Below are 21,980 nucleotides of genomic sequence, written 5' to 3' on the forward strand. Positions count from 1 at the left end.
CCCACACCTGAAGGAACAATGTTTTTGGCCTGGTGGGCATACAACAAAGACAGGCATGTGTTTACGGGTTTCTGGGGCTGCTATTTTACAAACAGACTAAGAAAATTCAACCCTCTCCTCCGAATTGTCTCTGCTTCCAGAACCGGAAACCAGCCAAGTAGTGACAGCATTCGATGTGGTTTGGAGGTTAAGATCGCAGAGCTAAAAGACTTGGGTCACACAGTCCAAGACTGTCTCCTGCTCCACCAAGAAACTATCCGTATGCCCTAGATCAAGTGACTTCCTTCGCGTTCCAAGCCTCATTTTCTGCAACTTTGAAATGCACATGATAATACTACCCGACTGATATTATTATCAACGTTATGTATTTCTTGGAAAGCCTAGTGCAGCGCCCGGCACATATTAAGTATGCAGCAGAAGCTCTTTGTAATGCATTGAAAAACTAGCATTCAGGACTTGAAATGTACACAAAATGCCTTCAAACTATGTGAGCTAATGGAAAAAGATGCAGCCCAGAGGCCATCTGTAGACCTCCAGCCTTTCCAGCCAGGGCATTCACAACAGAGAGGCTGCGTGTCTGAGCATCCCCAGGGACCTGGCCCCTTCCTTGTGGCAGTGTATAGGTTTCTCTTACACCACAGAAATCGAGTGAGACCCAGAGCCTTTCACCGACCTCAGAAAGCAAGCTGCTTCTTACATTCATTACAATTCCAGGGTAGAAATTGAGGTTCTTGAACACAGTTCTCCATCAGATCTAATTTGTATCAATTACAAATTTGTAATTTGTATTAAATCGAAAAGGGGCATAGCCCAAGTTCCAGAGTTGGCCAGTGGTAATATCTGTGAAGTCCTTTACCCTCACACGGACATTAATCTTCACAACAAACTCGATGTTAAGTATTATCATCAGAAAAAGCATATTTTACATATATGGAAACGGAGGCGCTTGCTCCAAACCCTTATCTAATGTCAGGCTCCACACCTTCCTCTGCAAACTTTTTTTAATTAACATTGTTTAGTCTGCCCTTATGCCGCTACATCCTAAGAGTTCTTTTAGCTCAACGTTGAGAAAAATATAATGTATACTTTTCATATCGATACTCTTTGATACCTCTCCATCTAGGTTTTGAATCCTTGATAGGCAGTTATCATATGCAAATTAGCCAACCCCATCCCCACCCCAATAAGCCAGTGCCTTGTCCAGAATGAGTGAATGCCCGTAAACAGGTTGAATCACCTAGCTCTGCTCCCTGTTTCTTCAAGTCTTTATCAAAATTTCTATTTGTGTGTGTGTGTGGCTTTATGTGCTTATTTTTGGTGTCTCCCACCAGACTGTGAGTTGCATGAGGCAGAAATTGTAGGGTTCTGATCACTGGTCTATTCATGGAACTCAGCACAGTAGCCAGCCCAGAGTAAGTACCAGGTACTATTAGATAAATGAACAAGTCCTCTAATCTTCATCTTTTATTAGATGCATACATCTTTGTTCCCTTACATAATACCTGCTTCAGGTCGTCTGGAACATGCTGATATTTGGGAACAGGAACCCAAGCCCTCACTGGGTGAATTTCGCCCTTGTCATTTAAGGGAATAAGACGAGTTTCAATCAAATTGCTTCTGGGGAGACCTGCAATAAGGGCTGGCGGCAGCGACCTTGTAGGACTACTTCCCGCCTGGTTCTTCCCCGCCTTGATCTCCCAAACCTCTTGATAAGGACCAGGACAAGCTGTCACCAAACAGCTGGCTCCAGCTCCTGAAAAGCGAAGACAGCACGTGCTCCAGCAATCATCCAGGGGACAGGGGACAGTTGGTTGTTGGCTGGATCACCTTCCAAAATAGCGGTAATCGCTATAAGTTTAATTAGGTGACATCTGCAAAACTGACGCTACTTTGCGAGAGGAGGGGCGCTGGCAAAACAGCTGTGGTTGCTCTTCTACTGAAGTTGCCTCATTTAGTTTTGAGTTTATTTTTAAACACCTAAGAAACCACAGCTCAGGAAGCATGCTCCGGCCGCCTGTCTGGCTGCGGCATGCCCTATCCACGCAGGCCCCACGCCTCCACACCGGCGGGCCAGGGCACCCGGCCAAGAGGACCTTCATCCTGAAGCAGGGGACTGTCCCCTGTCTGCTTCCCTCCTCCTAGTGGGAGTTCCCGCTTAAACAGTCCAGTGTGCGCGATAACGGCGGGGCGATGCTTTGGAAGCTAGAGATTTGCGTGGGAATCACCGCTCTACTGCTTATTATCAGTATAATTTTGATCAAATTCTTAACCTTTCTGACCCGGCCAAGACTAGGATAAAAGCCTAAAATTTAAGGGAGTGCCAAAAAAACTAATAAAGAAATATTTTAATGCAGTAATTCAAAAGATCAAAATTCATGCAAAAATTCATGATGTATGAAATGTCAGTGTTAAACACAGGACTGGTCAGCAGCCAGGCAGTTGAGGGAGGGAAGGCGAGGACGTCCCAAAAGGAGGCCTGGAAAAGGCTGGTGGGAGCACGTATGGAGGAGGAGGAAGGAAGGTGGAGGAGAAGTGGGAGAGAGCAGGTCTGGATTCCTCCCCCACAGGTTCAGGAAAGAACTTTCTTTGCTGTTCTTGGGATCACGGGGCGAGTTTTGCACCCAACTCTAGTGCACGAGTTCTGCCCTGGTCAGGAGAAGGCCTGGGGAGCCTAGGGTTCGGTCCTTGCAGTCTAGAGCTCCTGGGGGACATACCGGCATGCGAGTGGTCGAGAGAAGGAGCGGGAGGGTCGCGGCCCTCAGGGATCATTCTGTGAGGACGTTCTGAGGCCCCGAGAATGATCTCTGCCCGTAGACCCGGCGGCGCCACGCGATGGGAACCGGAGAAGGCCCGGAGCGTGCAAGTTCCCGCGGTGGAGCGCACCCACTGCCTCAGACCTCCTAGAGCAGGTTCCGGGGGCTCTGGCCCGGAAAAATTTTTCCCTTTACAACCTGAGGGCGTAGGCCCTGGAGACGGGAGCGATCTGCCTTAGGCCAACCCACACGACTTTCCTTTCCTGGGTTCCACAGCTGGGCACCAGTGTGAAGTCCCGGGCCGCATGGATGCGCGCGCGCGTACACACACACACACACACACACACACACACACACACACGGACCGCCGGATGACACACTCTGGCCGCGCCCCTCGAGAAGCTGATCTTTGCCTCGTCCTTAGAACAGGAATTGGGCGAGAGCGCCTTGAGTCGCCCGGCCCTGAGGCCTCTGGGATGGAACAGAGGTCCGGACGTTCCGGCGGCTGGGGCTGGAGGGGTCGCTTCTTGGGGACCACTTGGGTTCAAGAAAACTTAACTCCGGCAGGCTGTGTGTGCTTTTGAACCTCCAAGGAAAGGCTCGGACCACTCCCCTCGCGGCACAGTGAAATCCGAGGCCGCGCCGCTCGCTCCCTACTCAGCCCGGGGATGAGCGCTGCTCTCAGCGCGCCCCCGGGACGTGTAGCGGCGGCTTCCAAGGGGCTGCGGCCGCGCTCCCCACGCTGTTTCGGGTATCCTTCTTGTTCGGTAAACCAAATTTAGATATCCAAAGGTACCGGAGCCCATTTCTTTTGCTTTTAAGCCGTTTACCAAAAAGAGCGGAAGACAGGATGGGGACGGGATCTCGGGAGTAGAGCTGCCATTAGGTTGAGAAGCGGGTCTCCTTTCTTCCTCTCCGGTATCGGGCGGCGCTCTTGGTCTGCGCCCAGTCCTGCCGCTTCCGGCACAGTTCTCGTCCACCAGGCGGGTAGAGGGTCCCTACGGCTGTTAACGGAGGGTTTTGTGTTAGCGTTGACGTTCATTAAGCGAAGAGCTATTGGCCAAAATCGTGAAACCGTTTCTTTCTGCACGGTTGTGGGGTCGACCAACTTTTGAGTTCCGGAGGCTACAAATGACAATTTGAAACGGTGGTATGTATTAGGAGACATCTTCCAGTCCTCCATATAAACTCCGTATAATCAATCTCAGACATATAACCCCAAATTTTAATTCCTAGGCTCCAAAGTTTAGCAAGATATAAATAATGGTCCATTATCACCATGTGACCCCAATCCGTACATTACAAAACTGTGTACACAGCTCCTGTACGTGAGCACGCGAAAGAAAAATCTGAGACCGCGAAATTGTAGCTCAAAAATTAAACATAATAAAATTCTGTACTTATGGTTTACTTATATTGGGGTAACTGTTTACGCGTTTTACGCACCTTATCTCGTTTAATCCACACAGCGATATTCTAGGTAAAAATAAATTATTGGTCTGTTTTAATGTAGATGATGAAATTAAGGCTTTGAGAAGTTTAGGAAACCTATACCGAATCTCAGGGAGGGCTAAAGCGGGCTAAAGTCAAGATTCAAAGCCTTCTCCATGTGCAAATAACTTTCCGGTGTCCGAGAGCCGCCCTCGCCCTCCTGACGTCAGCCTGAGAAGGGCCTGCGGGGAAGTGTTAATGTGATTGCTTTGTTCCAACCCCCTCGGTGGCTTTACCTGTTAACCCGCGCTAATACTTGGGTTTTGAAGGGACCTCAGAACTGGGCGATCTCCTCTTCGGGTGGGCTGTGAATCACCCTGTTACGGCACCTCTCTGCCAACTACGGGTTCCCCGTTTTTATAGCGCAGTATTGATTTGCAAACGTAATAAATCTAAGAAAAGAGACAGTGTGCCCCCGATAATTATGCTGTAGTATACATTTTATTGCCTAGGTTTCAACACCAACAAGATGCATCGCTTTTCAGGGATCCCCAAACGGCTCACCGCTCGAGCCCGAATTTGTTTAAAGTGGCTTTTTCAATTCCTTTGGTTTGCCGCCTGCCTCCGCGTGTTAGCTTACCTTCCTATTTTGCCTTTAGTAGGATGAATAGTCAAAATTCGCTGCCCACTAAAGACCCAGAATTGGGCTAAGGCCACGTGGGCAACTGGAAAAGTGGAAACTAATTGGGGGCAAATCATTTCCCCCCTTCCTCCGCCAATTTTTCTAAAAATGTCCCTGTCGTGAAATCATTCAAATTCAAGCCTGAGCCATTAAGATAATTAAGAAAAAATGTTTCCTCATAGGAAAACTAAAACCAGCAAATAAGATCTTCGATTCCCAGTTGAAGCACAAAATTCTAGACTATGACATCACTCACCCAAAGCAACCCCCCCCCAGGGGCCCCCCAAAAACCTCATGACAGAAACCGTTCTCCCTGGACAAACCTTAAGCATTTGAGACAGGAGAGGAACACGCTTGCATCCTACATTCAAACAAGGGAAATTGCACTGTTGCATTGACTGAGACAGGGTGTGTATTGGAGGGAAGTTTTATTAACCCAGGGGTTTGCGTTGTCCAAAAACGGCAAAGGACCAAAGATGTAAGAACAGAAACGAATCTTTAGGCGCATGCGGTGGTTTAGCCTCTATTCTTGCCAAGGTTTAATCTGAAAGCATTCTCAGCCGACGTTACTCTACTGTGGATCTCCCGTGAACAGCCCAAGCACAGCTGCGAGGCCCGGGTGTGATCAAGATCTTGACCTGGAGTGCAGGTTCTGCGCCTCTAGCCGGCTGGGCCGATTTTAGGGGAGATGAACCCCCCCACCCCAGCGCCCCCGGCCAGCCAGACCTGGTTTCTCACTCTCAAAGCAAATGGACATGGCCTGGACGACGGTGTAAACCCCTTCCAGCACAAAAGTCTATAGTTTTATGAATTCCCCCAAATTTACACATACACCCTAAGTACATCGATACTAATATCAGAATGTTCTTTAGTCACTGTCATGCAGTACATTGTTAGAAACTATTGATACATGGTGACAAGACAGGCTTAAATCAGGAGTCTCCTAGCTGTCATCATGTTACTTACATGGACGATTTCAACTTTTGACTTTCACTTTTTTTCCCCATAAGTTTATTTCAGGGGATGGGTAATGTGTGCCATGGAGAGAGAAAAACATTGGTGGGAAATGGGGGATCTTTTCTTTCCTTTTTCTTCTCTTTTTTTTTTCTTTCAAGACCCACCAAGAGGCTCCTAATCGCCAGACCGAAAGGAGCGCAAATATTTACATGTACAGCTTGAGTGTGTGTGTCAGCCTGAGTTTACACGGCTCAGAGTGAAGCGGATTACCCTGCGAATTCGGAGAATTTAAGTTATTCAAGCTGAACAAGGCGAACAAGACGACCCCCACAGGGCCGTGGGAAGTCCAGATCGCAACTGAGTTTGTGAAGGCTGAAGGTTCCGTGTCCACCAAGCCCGGGCACTGTGAGGCTCGCACTCTCCCACTGCGCGTCGCGTGGTCCCCGCAGGGTGCCGCGCTCCCCGGCACCGCGTCTGCCCCTCGCCTTCCCTTCTGTCAAGGCCCGATTTTTCGAGAGTCCCTCTCAGGGAACTGAAACCCCGAGAGGAAGCTTCACCGGTGTGCAGAATTAGCCGTGTTTCTGAGAACATCCGTTGCCAAATGCTCACAGCCCTCCCTTAGCCTATCTTTTGCAGGGCTGCCTCTCTCCTGCCCCACTGGCTCGAAGCTAGATCTTGGAGCCCAACGAATACAGGGATTCAGCCCTGGGTGCTGCCCGGAGAATGGGCTCTGGCCCGTTGGCGCCATCTGTACGGCCCGGTTTCTGCCCTACTTAGCGCTTTCTAACTTTCTTTTGCAACTTTGACCACCAGTAAAAAAAGAATGGAAGGAGCAAAAACTCCCCTAGTCTTCCTCTGATCTAGGTTCCCGGGATCCCAGATCTTAGGATGCGACCAAATGCCCCCTCCCGGCAGTGAGCACCTCCCTCCCACTCCTAGACTGCGAGACCAGGCGGGCTGAGTCCGCGGCCCCTGCCCCAGCCTGGTAGTGGCACTCCATTCCCCGAACGGGTGTCAGGCTCCAGCCAGTTGCTCCGCGAGGCCACGCGAGCACCGCGCCCGGGGCGCGCCCTCCCCATCCGACCCCACGGCCCCACGGCCCCGCCCCCGGCGGCGGAATCAGGAAGCGGTGACGTGCGGCGGCGCTGACTGGCTGCGGGCCGCCGGGATCGCCGCTGCCAGCAAATTAAGGCTCAGGGCGGCGAGCGCCCGGGCGCAGTGTTCTCCGCGCCCCGCCGCGCTCGCACGGTTAGGCTCTGGCTCCCAGGCAACCGCCCCCTTTCAGCGGCGCTCCGCCGCTCCGACTGTCCCCAGAGTGGGGAGGGAGGAAAGACGTGGAGCGGGTGCTACAGGACTCCTAGGCTTTGTGCAGTTGATGCTAGTCTCCAGCTTCCGGCGGCGTAGCCTGTGGTCCTGCGGAGCGTCCCGGTGCCTGCACACCGTCTCGGTGCCTGCACACCCAGTTGAGTCCGCGGTTGGTCCTCTCCGACTAGTCCGAAGTCTCTGCGGCTCGAGGCTCTCGCGGTGCGGGAAAGGAGAGGCCGGTGTGGAGCTCTTGGGAGGTTGGGGCTGACTCACCTAGAGTCCCCGGCTCCCCTGTGATTGCACTTGGAAACTTTGCGCTGTGTTTCGGTCTTTGTCTCTCTTGGGGAAGCTGGACGGCAGTTCGGCAGGCCCGGTCCCTGGCCAGGACCGCGCACTGGGGGCCATGGAGTTCACGGCTTCGCCCAAGCCTCAGCTTTCCTCCAGGGCCAACGCCTTCTCCATCGCCGCGCTGATGTCGAGCGGCGGCTCCAAAGAGAAGGAAGCTACGGAGAACACTATCAAACCACTGGGTAAGTCGGGCTGCCAGACTGTCGGGATGGGCACGCACGGGAGTGCTGCACATATGACCGTCCCTCTGCCCCCACTTGCAGGAGGCTCTCGAGGGTGGCCACCTTCCCCGGTTCGCGGCAGTTCTGACCCTCAGGCCATAGACCCTACACGTTGTGGGTGGGAGATTTTTTTTTTTTTCTCTTAGGCCCAGATTCTTTGGGGACTTCATTCTGTGAAGTGCCACTGGTTTCGTACGTAAGTGTATCGACAGTCGCTTTCCCTACCTACTTGTCTAGAATCCTTATGTCAAGTCTGACATCCGGTGTGAGAGTTTGTGTAACTTCGTTGGGATAAAAACATTTAGGGATAAATAATAATAAAAACAAGATTTATGATTTGTATAACACTTGCTTGTGCATTTGAAACCAAGGAGACTGACTAAACAAGAAACTAGTTTAATTTTGTTTCTCCTCCGACTTGAATAGACTACACAAAGTCAGCTCCTTAAGACCACTGTCAAGTGCTGTAGAACAAACCGGTTCTCTCCACATGAACCATTTTCTTCACAGAAGCTCTAGACTTATCTGTAAGACATCATTTCATAGCTGCCGTCATTTTCAGTGGAGGTTGGCAAAAACATTAGCCAGTAACCACTTCCCAAATTCCTCAACTTTTAGCTATACTGTTTATTTAACAACCTTTACCATTTATAGAAGACACTATGCTCAGAGTAAAGGGAGAAAAGGGACTATATTCCCCTTACCACGAGTGAATTGTGTGGGAAAGAAACTGCTAGAGATAAGTGTTTCAAGCCCCTTTACAACTGAGGGAGAAAGAAGTGTTCTCGTCATCATGTCTTGGGTCCCTGGGTAATAATTATTCCACATCCTGGTCATCTGGTAGCCCTAAAACAGTGGAAACCATCAAATAGCAAACTTAGGGTAATAATTTTTAAAAAACTTTTTAGCTCTCCCCATTTTTTTTCTTCCTTCTTGTCCTTCTCAACATTTTAACATTTCACACCTTGATACAACAATAATATGAAAGACGAAACATTAGAGATGAAAAATAAGGGGTCTGGGCAGAGAGAGAAGAGAGAACTAAAATCCCTGCATCAGCTTAGAACACAGGAAAAGAAACTGGAAGATCTCCAGAAAACATGTCAAAAAGTCTCTCCTCCCAGGTTTTCACTCCCTTTCCCTGATTCTTCCCACCTATATTCCTGTGTAAATCTACACCTGCCAAAGAAATGGAAACAGCCAATCAGGCAAACTCCGACTGTTTAGAAAAAAAATCACCACCAATTTTGAAGTTATGTTTGTAGCACTTCCCAAAATTATCCACTCCTATTAAAGGGGCCTTTGAAGTCTTTATAAATGCCCCCATTACAGTTTGGTAGCCAGCAGGAAAAGAGGATTTCAGGTTAAAATTCCTGACAAAAGGACAGTAGACTGGGAAACATGCCAGCTTCAGCTCCACTGTCACGTCAACATTGCTTCCTTCTCTACTTTCCTGAGAAAAAACTTCCTCTGAATTCCAAACTATAAAGCCACTTGCAGCTCACTGCCTCCCACCCTCCACCCCAGTCTTTAAAATGAGCATCCTCCCTCCTGGGGTTTTTGAGACAGGATCTGAAAGAACCAGGAGGCATCCTAATCCCTTTCAAGGGCCAGTTCAACAGAGCATGATCAGACTATAAGCCAAGGACTCCAGCATGTGAAATACCTGTTAAGAGAGAATGAAACACTACTGAGATGCTGAAGAAACTACAGGGTGGGAGTCACAAGTATCTCATATGATTTCTCATTTAAACACATTAAGTCTTTTCAGAAGAACCACCTCAGATGACTAGTTAAGTTCTTTTAATTGAGATATAACTGACATACAGCATTGTGTTAGAGCATTTCTGTATCATTTTCTTCTTCCTCCACTTCCCAACCCTGACACACTGTTAGTCTAGAGCTTACAGGGTTTGCCTTTTTCAGTTGTCAGAAAATTTCTAAGGCTACTTGTTAATTCCCTATAAAGATGTTATATGAATGTGTTTCTGAAAACATTAGCAGAAAATATGATTTGCCATGGCATGATTCTCTTTGAATTTGAAAACAGAAAATAAGATAATTAATTTGATTATTCTTAATGTAAAATGCTTCCATGAGTTGGATTATTACTGTAAGAGAAGGTAAAAATTCTGTTTCCTGCTTGCCTGCCCCAAGTCAAAGAGAAATATGAGAAATAAAACATTACATAGGGAAGTGTGTGTGTGTATATATATATATTTATATATATATGTAAGTTCTATATGTTTTATATAAGTTCTAAATATAAATATATATATTTAGAACTTGTTTCAATTCCTTGAGGGCACTTAAAACAGAATTGTTTGGAGTTCAGTTTCACATTGCGGATTCAAGTAGTTTCTTTTTTAAGGGATCCAAGATAATTGGGACAATTACAAAACTCCCCCTGTATTCCATCAAAGTGACTGGTGTAGTCCCAGGCCCTTATCAGCTGTGGAGGAGAATGTTTGGTTCATAGGCAGTGGTATTCCAGCCTGATGGTGGATGGCAAACTGTTCTTCCTACTTTAATACTCTGCTAGTCTGGGTTTGGGGTTCTTTTCCTCACTTTCAGAACGTTTTTGAGAGAGAGAGAGAAAAAAATATGCACACCGTCCCTTAAGTAATTATTTCAAGCCAAGTCCAAAAAATTGGCCCAGAGAGCTTACTCCTGTGATTTAACAAGCAATATGCTAAATAAGTCTTTCCTAAGATCTCAGGCTGGGAGGGAAATAATAAAAATGCCCTAATCTAACATCTGAAAGCCTAGGAAACTGAGAGCCAGGCAGAGAAGTGAAGTTGATTTAATTAAACAAAAAATCACATGCCCCTCCACCATAGCACACCCCCTTTTTACCTTCTCTTATGGGGAGAGGGCACCAGGAGGGAAGAGACGTTCCTCTCAAAGTGAGGAAGGTGCTTTCTTCACTCCCTTGATCTCCCTGGAGAAGTGTCCCCTCTTTGTCCCACAGGAAGACCTAGCACTGGAGCCCGCAAGCGGTGAGGTCTAGCACGTGCGAGGGATGACAGCAGGGATACCTCCTTTTCGCTCCTTAGGATCATCGCCTTTCTCTTTATCCACTCCTCACATTTTTATTCTCCAAAGTGGGTTTCAGTAATGGCGGTAAGAAGCCAAGGTTCTAGAACTCACTCATAAGCAAGCAGGAGCCTCATCACTCCACAGGAATCTCAGGCTTGGTTTATTATAGAGATGGGTTATCGCTGTCCTTCTGGAGATTCTGAGTGGAACTTTTCCAAATTCAAATCCAGGTACCTATTTTAGGTGTGCCGTTCTCCTTCCTGCATTTTTGCTTGACAGAATTAGCTGTCATTCTCATTCTCTTTGCTTGCAGAACAATTTGTTGAGAAGTCATCCTGCGCTCAGCCCCTGGGTGAGCTGACCAGCCTAGATGCTCACGGGGAGTTTGGTGGCAGCAGCGCAGGCAGCAGCAGCCCATCTGCCTCCTCTCTGTGCACCGAGCCACTGATCCCTACCACCCCCATCATCCCCAGCGAGGAAATGGCCAAAATTGCCTGCAGCCTGGAGACCAAAGAGCTCTGGGACAAATTCCACGAGCTGGGCACAGAGATGATCATCACCAAGTCTGGCAGGTAGCGGGCAGCCTTGTCCTTTGAGGAGTGGGGAGAAGGGAGTGGCTCTCTGGGTGGCATAGGGAGTTTCCAGGAACTGGGTGAAACTCCACTGGTCCTGAGTTCGAAGAGGAAGCTTCGCTCAAAGAGGGTTTCTTTTTACTGACTTGCTTTTGCAAGGAGCTGCTGAGACAGATGTCCAGACATTTGCTTTCTTGGGATCCGGCTGTAGGAAGCCCCACCCTGCCCTAAGGGCACAGGACTGGAATCTCTGCCCCCCTGCAGTCTGGGCTGGCTTTTGGGTACAGGGTCGGCAGCTGGAGGGTAGCGGGAACTCAACTCGTGCTGGGGGTGCAGGACGGGCTGCTGGGTGCTGTAAGGGAGGCAGGTGGCTTGCCTTTAATTGGCCTCAGTGTTCAGAAGCTCCCATTAAAAACTAAAATTAAAACCTGGGAGGAAGAATGAAATTTGAAACGACCACACTCCCGGGAAGAAGGAGCTCTGGTGCAGGAGCCCCTTGGCGCTGCAGTCGGGCTGACTCAGGGCAGCCAGGAAGTCCCAGGTGCAAGCAGCTCCTGGGACTGGGGCTGAGGCTCTGGGGGTTGGTGGCCACTTGGCGCCTGACTGCTCCAGCTCTCAGGACTCTGGAACGCACCCCCAGAGTCTCCCAAAACGAAACCCAAGTGGAGAATCTCGCTCTGGCTTTTTACTAAGGCAGGAGTGAGTTTTCTTCCTGCAACGCAAGGAGGTTACAGGACTCCGTCTGGCCGGGAGACCTCAGTACTGAGCCTAATGGGCTTGATGATATTGCACAGGATTTTCCCTAATTGCAGACCCTCGGGTATTAATGAGGACTCCTGTAGAGATGACACTTAAGATTATCTAGGCTTGGGAGAAGGTCAGTCTCTGTTTTCACATCTCCATGGCTTTACAAGAAACACAAAGAGTTTGGGGCCTGGGTAGGGAGGAAAGGTGGACCCTTTTCCTCCCTCTCTAATTCGGGCGATTCTCTTTGTCTCACTGTGTCAGGAGGATGTTTCCTACCATCCGTGTGTCCTTTTCCGGCGTGGATTCTGAGGCCAAGTACATAGTCCTAATGGACATCGTCCCTGTGGACAACAAGAGGTACCGCTATGCCTACCACCGGTCGTCCTGGCTGGTGGCTGGCAAGGCGGATCCTCCACTGCCAGCCAGGTTTGTGCCTCCAGATTTTCCAGCTGAGCAAAATGTGTATTAACCTTGCTGGAGAATGTTTCCTGCCCTGGATGTTTGAATTTTTAGCAGGTCTGTTTTTAAAGCCGTGAGTTCTGGTAAGAGAGCCTTCCAAGCCCAGACACTCCAGGATTAACTACACAAAATATGGGTTAGTCTCTGAGAAAGGCAGCGTTTGTACAGAGAACATTTCCTTTAATTTTAACTTTCCTCATGATTCATTTCAAAGTTTTTCTTAAGTTTCATTTGGAACATTTGTTAGAAATCTGGACGCATTTCACATGACACCCATCATTTCTATTTGGCTAACACCAAAGAGAATAAACCTCCTGATGAAGTGGTTGCCTTAAAATCCTTTTTAGAAGTGTGCATTTTAGTAAAGTAGTTGTTTACAGTAAATATTTGTTATAATGTGGTCATAACTTCACATAGTAAACATCATTTTGGTAAAATGTGGTTGTTTTTGACCAGTAAAAGGCTCAGGGATTTTTAAGTAAGAAAAACAAACTTTTTTCCCCCTTCTCCATAACCAGTGGATAAATGTAGTTCAACATCAGGTTAATATTCTTTTACTGAAAAATTACTCAATTAATATATTAGGTAATGACCCAAACAAAACATGTTCATTTTTGTGCTATTCATTGATAATGTTTTTTCTAGGAGAACCCTGTTTTAAAAATCACATGCAAACCTTTATTGCTGCTGCTTTGCCCAAATGAGCATTCTGGGGGGAAAGAAACAGCAGGTTTTTACTTATGTGAATACTAATAGTTTAAGAACAGGAATCTAACTGCATACTTTAATACAAACTAGCTGACTTTACATTTAGGGTTCTAAAGCCTTACAGCTTTAAAGTTGTTTTATGACTAAGTAATTTTTATAATTGATGGGAAGTTCACATCACAGCTAGTAATTTAAATGTACAAGTTTAGGAACTCAAGTTATGGTTCAAGGTATGGTTCTTAGTAAATATCTAGTTTGGAGTCTAAGTCAAGGCACAGGATCAACATAGACAGTTTACATATACAGTTCAAATGAAATATTAAGCTTACTTAGTCGTTGATCCCATTATTGAGCTTACTTATGGTATGTTAAATACACTAGAGAAGAGGTTAAAAGAAGCCTCTCTGAGTTTTCCATTCCCACAAGAGACTAGGAAGGATATCTTCCCAGCCCTTCCAAATCAATATATTAAATAACAGTCAGGACTAAAGTTTTTTTTAAATGTCACTCATTTTTTTTTTTAAAAAACAGAGCAAGATTTACAAATTTACAATAGATATTTAAATGAATATAATTAGTGTTATCTACTATTTACTATTAACCAGTCAGTTCACATTACTCTGGAGCTTCTTTCCAAAATGTACAATTTACTTTAAAGGGGGGAGAGAGAGAGAATAAGAAAGGGGAATAAAGAAGAGAGAATGAGAGAAGTATTTTAGCAGATTCCTAACCATTTTTACTAGCAAACCCCTTTTCTTTTTTTCTTTCTTTTTTTTTTTGTCTCTAAGTCTTTCCTCTAAGAAGTTAACCACTCATTTAGCATACATTTTCTTCCTATCTGAAGGTATGGGGAACTGGTGCAGGCCAGTTGGAAATATGACATGCCTTGTTTATGTTACTAATCTGTTCTGGCTGGAAAAGGAAAGCATGTACCAATACACTATCTTAACTGAAGCATGTTTAAGCTATTGCTGGAATTTTAAGTCCCTGGGGACTTGAGAGAAGCGGGGCTTCCTGTATGCTTTTTCATTCATCCTAGTTCAGCTTATTTATATTGATACTAGATTTAAATGTTTTCTGCATTATAGGAGAGACATATTCTAGATCATATAAGCAACTACTCTTTATTATTATTAAAAGATGTAGTGCTATATTTTCCAGCTCCGTATGGGAAAGGTGAAGAACTTGGGAGGTGATCATTTTTGTACTGATGGTAGAAATTCCTTGCGGTTCTAGTTCTTTGAAGCACTTTATTTTAGACTGAAGTTCATCAGTCATCTGTTCCTAATCAGAAGAAATGATGCTTGATAATATCATTTGATCATAATAATGGGCAAGACATTATACATGACCTAAATAATGTTTATATTTTCGTGTAGGACATTTCCTTTCTTTAAAAGTAGTTGATATTTAAATAAATTAAGCTTTATTAATGTTATCGTATGTGGTAATTGATATGTAAAGAGGGACCATTTCATCAACTTCTAGGACTTTAAATATTTTTGAACCTTTTTGGAGGTGTGGATAGGATGTGGTGCTGATTAACAAAACAACTGCACCTATAACGTTATAGCCTTGGAGAGGTGATACTTGAAAAGCTATTATGGTTGCATCATCAGAGAATACTTCAATTGAAAGGCAATTCTGAGCACTCCTTAGAAAAACAATCAAACAAACAGGCAGACAAATAAACACCTAAGTTCTTGTACGGGTCTGGTAAGAATCTTTAGTGCTGTCAGCCTGTTCTGTGCTTTGCTTCTGGTGGGCTTTGTAAGTTGCATCATGTGCACCCAATTCTTCTATTCTTAGTTTTCTGTGGGACAAACCAGGGCAGAGACTTCTTTTTCTTTACATGAATATTGCAAGGAAAGGGTTTTTAAAATTTTTTCCTTGCCTTTGCCCCAACCATGAAGTTTATGTTTAATGATAGTTATAAAGATTCTATACAAAAGATAGATATAAATAACCTGTTGCATGGATAAAGGAATTTATCCCATTAAATCAAGGATATTTCCTTCCCCTGTTTTCTTTTTCTTCCCCTACTACTAGTTCTGTAATCTCTCCTGGCTGCAGAAAATCTTATGTTGAGTGAATACTAGGATTGTGACTTATAAAGAGTTATACTTAGTGTGAAGCTTGCAGGTAAAACGAATGACCTGCATTTAACTATCAGTGAGTTGAAAGAGTGCCTTGAACATAGCAGCTGATCAATAAATGATACATACTTGATAAGTACATTTTTTCCCATCAAAGCCCCCCCCCCCCCAAGGCTGCTGACAGATAAATACATTGAGTAATTTGAAGCTTGCCTAGCTTGTTTTCACTCTCATTAGTGGGCAACTAGGTGATGATAAAAGCAGTAATATTTAAAGTACTGGGAGAAGCAAAGAGTCTGTGTGATCTGTGGACTATTAAAAGTTCCCCAGGTCACTGTATTAAAATTACTCTGTCTTGTTTATAAGGAACACAGACTTTAAACTGAGTCATCTTCAAGTTTACATGAATAGATTCTCTAGAATTGTGTCCTCTTTTAAATTCTTTGTCTTCATTGCTTTTTAGCAATGCTTATACTGGGCACTCATTTTGCAATTAGTATAACCTAGTCTTTCTTTTGAAAGTATCTACAATAGGATTTTGTATTTGATAGAAGCAGACCAGTAGCTGATTAGATAGATGGGAAAAAAAACCCACCTTTTAAAAAATGGCTTTCTCAGCAAATAATAGCAAATGTATTAAGTATTACCCCTTTTAAATAACTGGTACACAAAGAAACACATTTAGATGTTTTACTGTTGTTTTGGTATTGCTGTATTAAATTTGAGGTTATATGAGGCAAATAAAATTCACCATTTATATGAGATTTTTGTGTTCCTTTGAAATCAGAATATTTTATAACCCACAGAGAGCAGATTTTTTTTTTTTAAAATGTCTCAATAAAATTCTCTCCTAATTTTCTTAGGCTCTATGTACATCCAGACTCTCCTTTTACTGGTGAGCAGCTACTCAAACAGATGGTGTCTTTTGAAAAGGTGAAACTCACCAACAATGAACTGGATCAACATGGCCATGTAAGTACAGTGCTTGGACTATGTGGATTCCTTGGGATGGAAAGGAGAAGCCACATAAAACTTCCTCCCTTGAAGTCTCTTCCTCATCTCCCTTTCCCCCTCCCACCCTCCAGCTCTGAGTCATTCTGTGAGAACATTCATGTGTTCTTCAGGGAACCTTGACTGCTGTTGTTAAGAGGTCGTTTACAGAGACGCTGTATACCATTTCTAAGCAAGACAGTCAGGGACCTTTGACACCATGGATTCCTACTTCTGCAACTGCCTTACCACCTGCACCAACTAAACAAAGGGAATGTGCATTTTGGAGGTTACTACAGCCGACTCTTGGATTAAACATCTAATTTCTATCAGTGGTATATCAGATAACACAGCATAAAGGGAATAAGGCTGAGACCTCCTATGGGGGTTTCCCAAAGTATGTTCTGTAGAACACATTCCTGTGAGATGCAGTGGGACAAAAGGGTTTTATGTCCAAATAAATTTGGGTAAGTGCTGTTAGCTCATTATATATCCCCTCTGTAGAGAGTCTTATGAATATTAAAACACAGGGAAGGCTTGCAGTTAAAAACAAAACAATTTGATTTTACATCAGTAAGGATTTCATCAAAATGTGCAGAATAGAGAAGTTGGGATTCTCAGATCTTATCAACAGTTAATAGAACAAATAACCATTGACACAGGCTTATCCACATTTGATAAGACTGCTTTTTAAGGAACTATCTGTGATGTTATTTCATGCTCTTAAATAAAAATTTACATTTAAAAAAATCTGTTTTAGATTTTATGCTAAGAAAACTTTGGACAGCCATTCATGCTTCTTTTTGATGAGGCAAAGACTGTTTCTTTTTTTTGCCTCATTTGCCAGAAAGCATGTTGGTATTTTCACTGTTGCTTTCCTTGGCTTACATATTCTGATATAATTATTCTCGCTCTTATCCCCTTTATTAAGTCTCCTGTTACTTAAGGTTTTAGTTTTATTGGATTTATGCAATTTAGAAAAGTTTCAAAACTTTTCTCAAAAAAGATGGTTCATGTGAATAATAAATTAGAGAGCTCTAGACGTGGTTTCAAATGGTTGGATTGAACCTGGAACCAAGTAAATCACTCCAGGCACTGCCACCATCCATATGTCCACAGGAGACCTTGTTTTATCCTGACCAAGTCAGAGTAACCAGCTTAACTCACAGCTCTGCTGGTGGCACTGTTGGGATATCTGAAGTAGGTTAGCAGGTTTCTGTTATTTGATGTATTGGAAATAACTGACTTTTTTTTTTTTACCTTCAAGGATGCTGGCATAATTGTCCTTTTTTTTTAAAGATGTTTTCATTGACAGATTTTTTTTTTCAGGTTAAAATTTATGAAGTATCTGAGAAACATTTTCTGTAGGCCCATGATTATTCTTAATGTCATTCATATTAAAATTTCCTGGGCTCCACTGAAATCTTTGCAGAGAAATGAAATTTTTTCATGGTTCTAGTATTTTCCATATGTGAAACTTTTATAAGAACTGTTTGGGTTTTTCCAGAAAGACTTGAGAATTCAATTTGAGATCAGTTGTTCAGAATTGATGTTTTCCTTTTAGCATCAGCTTCATGGATGGGACTAGCACTAAACTATATTTCAGGAGCTCTGGATTCTAGTCTGATTATGCTAAGACAAATTGTTTAAGTCTCAGATGGTTGCTAATATCCGTTTTAGCTTTAACATTTTATTATTTAACTCTTGTCACCAGAAATAGTGTATTCTGAAAACCAGGAAATATTTTTAGGTCCTGTGTTGTTTAGCCAAGTTTTTTGAATAATCAGTCCTGAAGAAGCCCCCTTTATAGATGCATTTTTAGTTTTATAACCAGAAAATTTCTTATTTCCAGGAATTTATTTCTTCGATGAAACAATGTCCACATTTCTATCAGTGTTTCTTAGCCCTATGAAAGCTTGAGCGGAGCTTCAAGGAGCCCTGGGGTCTGAGACTCAGTCTGGGGTCTGAGTCTGTCTAGCACCTTTTCCTAAAGGAAATTAACCTGGGGGTGCTTTAAGTAAGGAAGAGGGGACCTTATTTAAAGCTTAGGGTTTTTTCCATTGTGTGTGTGTGTGTTTGTGTGTGTGTGTGTGTGTGTGTGTGTGTGTATGATTTGAAAACTCTATCTTCTTAGTAGAACATATGATGAGTGCTCAGATTTTTCTTATATCAGTATTAGGAGGCAAATGTTTGCTTTTGTCACTTCAAGTTTATTCCAGTTTTATGAGTGAGCATAGATATCTTGAACTCCTTGGAATAAATGCATTATACAAAGACATAACTTTTTTTAAAGTTTATTTTGATTCATCTGAAGCTCTCGTTTGTTTCCGTAATTCCTATTCAGGTTTGGGATCATCAAAAGACGGCATGTTCAAAAATGTAATGCCAGTTAATGCCCTGCAACTCTGCTGGCTTATATCTCAGCATAGAAGGAGACTGATTCTATATCAGTTATCTCACAGTGACCAGTATTTAACTCTGCTGAAGTCAACCAGTATTAACACTCACCCACCACACCCAAGTGAGCCAAAAAACAAGAGAGCAACAACTGCATGCCACTGACCCTGGTCCCGCCATAGCATGTATCAAACACCTCCCCTGAGAGCCAGGCTCTCTGCTAGGCCCTTGAGGTGAAGGGCATACAATGTAAACCCTGTTAGCCCAGGAAAGACACACCCGATTTTGTAGATTTAGGTAGCTGTCTGGGTTGCAGACTGGGGGAGATGTGGAAAATCTTTAATATCTGAAAGTAAATTTTGTTCCTCAAATTTCATAATGGTAAGTTATATTTTATTTAAATGATACATGAAAAAAATACTGCCTTGTTAACAAGTGTATACATCTGATCTCTAAGTATTGGGCAACTTTTATGAGCTATGGAATGGAAGACGGTCATCACTAACATTCCTATTTAGTTTGTAACTGGACGTCAGGAATCAATGAAGTTGTCAGAAATGATGATGATGGTACAGTTCATATATACTGAGCATTTCCTATTTGCTATGTGATGTACAAGGGTTACAGTGTCTGGTCCTCACCATAACCCTGTGAGGTTAATACTGTTTTTGCATTTAAGAAAATGAGGTTAGAGAGGTGACATCACTTGGCCCAAGATTAAAGAGCTAGAAAGTAGCAGATTCAGGATCCCAACCAAGGTCTATCTTATGCCACCCTACCTTTTAAAATTGTTTTATATTCTCCGCCACATCCACCACCCACCCCTCATCCCCTACTGTCCCAAATAACAATCTGGCTTCCTCGAATATGTAATTTCTTACTTTAGAAAATTTAGAGACATACTGCCTTTGGTCTAACCAGACTAAAAAACAAAAAAAATTTTTTTAAAAGAAATAAATTTATCCTCCAGATGACTTTTTCCTCTATCATTTTAGAAAGGACACTTGAAACAACCTGTATTATTTGCAGTTGTTCTGGTAAAACATGATCCACAATGATGACTCTGCAGTATCATGTAAAAATTATTTGCCTGAAGAACGAAAAGGGTAGATCTTAATCTTAAAACTGCATTTGAAACTGTAGGTTTTATGGTTTTTTCTTTGCCTCTTGTAATTTGGCCTATTTAGCAATGTAAGAACTTAAAATTCAGTACTGTACTTCCCACTCTTTGTTGTAGATAATTTTGAACTCAATGCATAAGTACCAGCCACGGGTACACATCATTAAGAAGAAAGACCACACAGCCTCATTACTCAATCTGAAGTCTGAAGAATTCAGAACATTCATCTTTCCAGAAACAGTTTTTACGGCGGTCACTGCCTACCAGAATCAACTGGTGAGTATACCCTTCATAATTTATTTCCTGAATAAGATAAGGCTTTAGGAGAGCTATCTTCTTTCAGAGAAGGGCTATCCCAGTACTCAAAACAGAAATTTACTCTGGAGAATGCTATAGAGGATCAGCCCCAGGACCTCCAAATGTGTTGAGTGACCGTGGTCTGTGTTACACCATCTTTCCTAGAACCTTTATACTTCCAATCAGGCTGTTCACTGTCAACTCTCCCACCCAAACCTGACCCAATCGGCTTTCTCAAATTTTCTCAAGAAAATTACCAGCTTCCTTTTCCTCCTCTTGGTAGAGTCTCATGACATACATAATCATATACTCATTGCTTCATTAAATTTAGAAGTTCAGTTTTTCTGCTAAATTAGCACACACAGTCTAGCCAACTACCCAAACTACTGATACGTTATTTTGTGAGACTTATTCAGCTGTAATTCAGGGTAAGATTATTCTAGTAGAATGATTTTAAATGCCTCTTTAGATAATAAACTGTAGTATGTAAGCAGTTGTGTATTTAACTAACATCAAGATATTCTAATTTATAATATTGAGTTTTATATTTTCTACTCTCTTGTAAATCATATTTAAAATTTATGCATATCTTCACCCATAAGGCTTAGTCCAAGTCAGTAAGTATTTATCAGTGTTGCTAAAGACTGGGTGCTGTTAGAAACTTCTCCATGTATTCGTCTTTCATGGTCAGCATAATCTTGAAGGTAACAGTAACATTCTTTAGTGAGAAAGCTGAAGCTAAGAAGATAAGTAACTTTTCCACAGTTCACATGGACCAGAAGTAGAATTCCTTTTGATATACTGTACTTTAGTAAAAGGAACTCACATTGTCAGTTTACTCTGGGTTTTGTGTCTTGCTTTTATTTGATTAGTTACAGGTAGCCAGGACTCTTGCTCTCCTCATGTCTTAATGTTGTATTTTGGGTTCTGAGTGAATAACTGTTAGGTCCTGCCTGATAGATGGCTCAGAGTCCAGAGTGGGATGGTCAACCAAGGAAACATGGTGTTGAGTCTCTCAGAAAAAGCAAGAAGATGAAGCTGAAAGCCCAGGTAGCCCTACACAAGTGAGGAAACGGGAGGTCAGACAAGGGATGTGGAAAAATGGCCAGAGTGGGATTGTGTCTGTAAGGCATAAGCACCTATAATTTCTGTATAACTTTGAGTGGATTTCACTTCACCACTGTGGCTGCCATTTTCTTTGCCTGTAACTGGGACTAAGAACCAGACCATTTTAGGGAACTCCTGTAAGGATCAAATGAGATGCTGTACATAAACTTGCCTTTGGAAACTGTAAGGTACTCTATCAGTAAGGCATGTGGTGACTACTGGACTGTCTCTGGAATGTCCACAGATTTGTCACCATTTGGATTTTTAAATGTTAGTGGCATTTTTAAAAATGAGATAAATGAATGCACAAATGTTATACTATTTATCTTTAAGCAAAGTACTATAACTTTTCAATTATCCTTAAGATAACAACACAAGAGAGGCAACTTGCAGAGAATGCCCAAACTAAACACTGGCATATAGACTGAAGCCCGCAAAGGCCTAAAACAGTAATGCTATTTCTCGTGGAATTCGGAACACTGACATCAGCAATCCCATTTGTAATTTATTTGAGGACACATGTAATGCAGATATCACAGGTTCAGAAAAGATTCCTGAAACATTCAATTCAATTTACACTAACAGAATTAGTTGCTTTTATAATATACAACATTAGATTTATACTAATACAGGAAACCCTGTTGATGTTCAAGAAAGAAATAAAAAACTTGTCATATGGAAACTTCACTGCTTTTATCAGAATAATCAGTAAGGAGAACCAAAGCAAGAATAGATAAACTGGCTTTTTTGT

General features: G+C 43.3%; 1 protein-coding gene across 1 annotated transcript in view; it reads left to right on the top strand.

Annotated features, from left to right (window-relative positions):
• Nucleotides 1-7,081: 7,081 nt before the first annotated feature.
• Nucleotides 7,082-21,980, top strand: part of TBX20 (T-box transcription factor 20) — a 50,671-nt gene continuing 35,772 nt past the window's right edge. Inside the window, exons 1-5 of the mRNA XM_057732017.1 lie at nucleotides 7,082-7,658; nucleotides 11,050-11,308; nucleotides 12,317-12,481; nucleotides 16,182-16,290; nucleotides 19,943-20,101. Of these exons, the coding sequence (XP_057588000.1) occupies nucleotides 7,532-7,658; nucleotides 11,050-11,308; nucleotides 12,317-12,481; nucleotides 16,182-16,290; nucleotides 19,943-20,101 (819 nt within the window). The 5' untranslated portion in view covers nucleotides 7,082-7,531. The remainder of the gene's footprint in view (nucleotides 7,659-11,049; nucleotides 11,309-12,316; nucleotides 12,482-16,181; nucleotides 16,291-19,942; nucleotides 20,102-21,980) is intronic.

The sequence above is a fragment of the Hippopotamus amphibius genome, chromosome 4, assembly GCF_030028045.1.
Source record: "Hippopotamus amphibius kiboko isolate mHipAmp2 chromosome 4, mHipAmp2.hap2, whole genome shotgun sequence".
In the NCBI taxonomy this organism is placed as follows: Eukaryota; Metazoa; Chordata; class Mammalia; order Artiodactyla; family Hippopotamidae; genus Hippopotamus; species Hippopotamus amphibius.